At 40.0% G+C, this 4376-nt stretch overlaps 1 protein-coding gene across 1 annotated transcript in view; it reads right to left on the bottom strand.

The window, feature by feature from the left end:
• Positions 1-4376, bottom strand: part of LOC106110967 (probable ubiquitin carboxyl-terminal hydrolase FAF-X) — a 15723-nt gene that overhangs the window by 1391 nt on the left and 9956 nt on the right. The window contains exons 31-47 of the mRNA XM_013292936.1: positions 4312-4376; positions 4072-4145; positions 3870-3982; positions 3625-3798; positions 3360-3501; positions 3128-3281; positions 2809-2956; positions 2317-2437; positions 1918-2054; positions 1674-1833; positions 1468-1577; positions 1309-1392; positions 1129-1229; positions 767-960; positions 591-686; positions 233-405; positions 5-124 (exon numbers count right to left, since the gene is read on the bottom strand). The exon at positions 4312-4376 is cut by the window's right edge and continues 26 nt beyond it. Coding sequence (XP_013148390.1) covers positions 5-124; positions 233-405; positions 591-686; positions 767-960; positions 1129-1229; positions 1309-1392; positions 1468-1577; positions 1674-1833; positions 1918-2054; positions 2317-2437; positions 2809-2956; positions 3128-3281; positions 3360-3501; positions 3625-3798; positions 3870-3982; positions 4072-4145; positions 4312-4376 — 2166 coding nt within the window. The remainder of the gene's footprint in view (positions 1-4; positions 125-232; positions 406-590; positions 687-766; positions 961-1128; positions 1230-1308; positions 1393-1467; positions 1578-1673; positions 1834-1917; positions 2055-2316; positions 2438-2808; positions 2957-3127; positions 3282-3359; positions 3502-3624; positions 3799-3869; positions 3983-4071; positions 4146-4311) is intronic.

Genomic DNA, 4376 nt, shown 5'->3' with positions numbered 1-4376 from the left:
CTGCCACAGCAGCTCAGCGAGCGCGACGCGCGACCACCCCGCGTTCTCCCAGCACAGGAACTGCAGCAGGCGCACACCCTCCTCGCACCCGCAACACTCCTCAGTCAGCTTCTTCATGTACGACCTGCATATATAACAATTCTATTACATATGGTACCAACAATAAAACACAAAAAATAGAACACATTCTTGAATTACTGCTTTTTCTATGTAACATAAAAGAGGTATAGACCCGGTTCTGTTGTAGAGCAGTTCCGCAACGACAGGCGAGATCGGGGGTCGCACGGCGTGGGCTTGGTGCGCGGGCAGCGGCTCCGCGTAGGGGTTGGGCAGCGGCTCCTCGCCCGCGTTCAGCGACTGGCAGTGCGCGCTCACATCGCAGCACCGCGTCAGCAAGCACACCACCTGCACTCACAGGCACACTTTCATTGTTTTACAAATAAATTAATGCAAACTGCGAATATACATAGAAACGTTATAACCAAAAAAGACATGTGAATCGATTACGATAACATTTGAAGAATAAAAAAGACTTCAATATTTCGGAACTCAAACTTTTAATCTTTCATTCTATGAAATTTTCAACTTACCTGATGTACTTTTGCCGATTCGGGGTATTGATACTTTCCGACCGTAGCAGCATTGTCATCCATGCACAGCGTTAACACGATATCTAGTATTTTTAACTGCAATAAAAATTGAAAATTTTATAAAACAATCCACGTAAAAATGCACAGATAGAGTAGATAAGTAATTCGGCACTGACGCGGAGGAGCTGTTGTTTCTCGTTGTATCCGAGCGCGGCGTACGCGTGGAAGAGGTTAAAGAGCAGCGGCAGATGGCGGTGCTGGTGCGGGTCCACGTGCTGCGGCGCCGCCAGCGACCGCACCGCGCACAGCACCTGCTCCGACAGCGAGCCCGCCTCCTCCGGCGTCGTCCACGACCCCCACCCGCCGCCCACTGCACACACAAACACAAGACAAATAAGTAACTATACAAGACAACAATCGTCACAAAAAGAATATTCATGTCTGTATCATTTACTAGTTTTGTACTAGACTTCGGTCACTCAGAATTAAAGGCTGGCATAGTAAATAATTTAAAGATTATGCTTTATGTATAATTTACCTGGGGGATCTTGAATTCCGAAATGCGCCAGAAATACAATAATCTTCATGAACACCATACGTACTTCGACAGTGGGACAGGCCAGCAGATAATCGCATAACCTAAAAATTAAATTGTAATATGTAACATCAGTAAAGTATATAAAACATCTACAAAGAGTGTTTATAAAATATATATTACCTGTGCGGATGTTTGAAGAGATCCCCAGCGAACCATGTACGGACAGTTTGAGAACATCTCAAGTGCTGGCACATAATGTCATGCCTAAAAACACAAAGTCAATAGTACAATAAAGATTTAAACCTAGCTTACATACAAACAATAGAAAGTCATCTATACCAGTCTGAAGCTGGACCCCGCAAGGTTTTCTTTGTATGAAATCCGACTTGGAATAAGAATTTCGTAGCCAACTGCACAGCCAACATTGACATCTCTTCATGTTCTTGACCCTAATACGAAATATTTTTTTTTTATAATTACATATTTACTTTCATCTCACACAAAAATACAAAGAAAATGAAGAAAAAATCCTCATATGAACTTACCCATATAGCACTCTGTGAGCCGGGCAGCACTTGCAGACGCATACAGCACAGCTTCTTCATAAAATTGAAATGTTCCAAACTGAACTGGTCTTGATTGTGACAGAATGCGATATTACTGCGACGCACTGATTGCCAAATCGGTTTTGGAAGTGCAGTTTCTCTATAAAATTTTATTAATTGTAAGTAAACCTTTAATCAATTCATTACAATTGTTTAATTGATATGAGATAAGAAGTACACTCACTTGAGCGTCATGCTTTTCATCGATTGTTCTAGAGTGGGTGTTTCAATGGTGTCCTTCCTGGTGTAGAACAACATGTAAGCATTCCACCATCTCTTTTGTCTCTTGTATGACACCCGTTTCACTGCCGAATCGAACACCTAAAATAATAAAACAAACTGTAAGATACTTTCAATATTCTCTATAAACCATCGTAAGACTTGCTTCAAAAAGTCTTTGAAAAGAGCGAATTCCTTGAGTGTACTGTAAATTTTAATAGTTTAGCATTTTAGACCTTACATTTAAGTAGTTAGGTATTGTTGGTCAACTACATGTGGCCTTAGTTAAATGTGACGTAAAGAAAATTGAAGGTAGTACAAAATACAACAAAATAGTGCGTAAGGACTGGCGACGGTTATTTACTTCGCTCATGTACTCGCCGCCGAAGCACTGCGACTTCATCTCCTCGTCGTCGTGCATGCTGCACTCGGACACGTCGCCGTCGTCCATCTTCACCCAGCGGCCGACGTCGCTGCCGTTGTCCCTGCACCACAACCAACACTCATCACTTACAATTACTGACAATGTTTAAGAAATAATTTTATTTTTGTAACTAGGCGACCTAATTCGCATCACCATTAACCCTTAATTCGATGGAGTTCTTTTGTAGCAAAAAATATTATGTTAACAACAATGTTAACACACTAAAATCAGAATCTCAAGTATTTTTCTCTTAACTAGTATTACTAGATATTTTTAAAATAGTTGTTTGTCAAACTTGACATTATCGCATTAAGAAGGGTTAAGAGGTCTGTAAAGTTCTAAGTTCTAAAAATTAAAAATCAAAAATTTTCATTAAATGAAGAAAAAACAGAACATAACAATTTTTTAAGAGCGCTTTTGCTTATAAAGTACCGTAGCAGGACATATGAGTAATAATGTCCGCCGGAGGCCTGTCCCGAGTGCACCACGATGCCGCTGAGCTGGTAGTGCGTCTCCGGCGTCTGCTCCTCGCTGCCGTCCCACAGCGACGCGTCGCCCTCCGCCCGCGCCAAACCCCACGCTAACACAAACATTACAGTTATTATAAAACTTCATTTTTAACAATACACACTATTCCATCGGCTCATTACACCATTTCAACTAATTCGTGTACACTGACGCTTTGACCTTCACATAAAACGAAAACACGTAAATTAAAGCGACTACATTACGAACTAGATCCATTACGAACCTGTATATGGCTCGACGTCTAATTCTCGCGGAAACTCGAAATAGTCGTTGAATTTGATTGCACACACTTTCTCAAAATCGTATTCAAACCTCTTGAGTTGAATAACTAACACTGGGGGCAGCTTGTTAAGACACAGCCTCTTCACTGTTACCACCTGTTAGATAAAACATACATTTATGATATTTTGTACCGAAATATAAAAAAAATCATACTTTACTAACATATTCCCTACCTTTTTACTACATTTATCACAATAATAGGCATCGGCACCTTCTAGTAATTCACCGCGAACGTAAGCTTCAAGGGATTCTTGTAAGCGAGACATATTTCTGATGTCCAGAGATACAACGCTGAACGGTTCCTCTTTGCAATATCTGAAAAAAAAAGGTAATTTTCATAACTGCTATACTTTGCTATACTAACATACTGTCAATTGTTATTTGAATTTTTGAAAGCATAATATTTTTACAGTTGTTACAAGTAAAAGAGTAATATACCTGTGAGGGCAGCCTTTGCAAATTTTCTGATCAGAATAAGTTCCTCCCATAGTTTTAGCCATTAGTTGTTCATGTCCTAACGTTTTCAAAGCTTCGTCGAGTGATTCCACAAGGGACATAAAGAATTCAACCGCGTCTTGTTGCTCGCGTAAGTTAACCGGCTCGCCTTGAAGTCTGTAAACCAAATTAATCTGTTTATTTCTTTTAAACAGTGTAAAAAAAAAAGAATAAAATTATTAACATACTTGAAGTGCGCCCAGAGACCTCTGGGTACGTAAAACTGCAATTTGCTGTATTTTAAATGTGCAAATATAGCTTGTACTTGTTTTAAAATTATAATGTTGTAATCACCAGAATTCTGTAACAAAGCAATAGTAAACACTTAAGTTTTAGTGCTCTGTATCCACACTGAAACAAATAATTTACTAAAAAAATAATGAATCACACCTCAATATTACTCTCCATCAAACTGTGATGTTGTAACTCTCCAGAAAAATCTTCATTAGGATCTGTAGCAGCACCTGTCAATTTAAATAATTTTTAGCAAAATGCTATTTACTTTTGGATCGTACTACCGGACATAGAGCAAAAACATGTGGCATAATAAAAGGAGACAGTTTGTGTCGCAAACCACTCTTGCAAGTACACTATATGACAGGGTAGGGAAAGAATTTGCAGGGCAGAGACCTTGTACGGTGAGGAGCTGGTCCCGCACGGCGCGCACGCAGTACAGCTGCTGCAGCACGGAGTTC

Source organism: Papilio polytes, unplaced genomic scaffold (genome assembly GCF_000836215.1).
Source record: "Papilio polytes unplaced genomic scaffold, Ppol_1.0 DF824180.1, whole genome shotgun sequence".
In the NCBI taxonomy this organism is placed as follows: Eukaryota; Metazoa; Arthropoda; class Insecta; order Lepidoptera; family Papilionidae; genus Papilio; species Papilio polytes.
The sequence above is the reverse complement of the archived record's forward strand: the minus strand, read 5'-3'. Positions and strand labels throughout refer to the sequence as shown.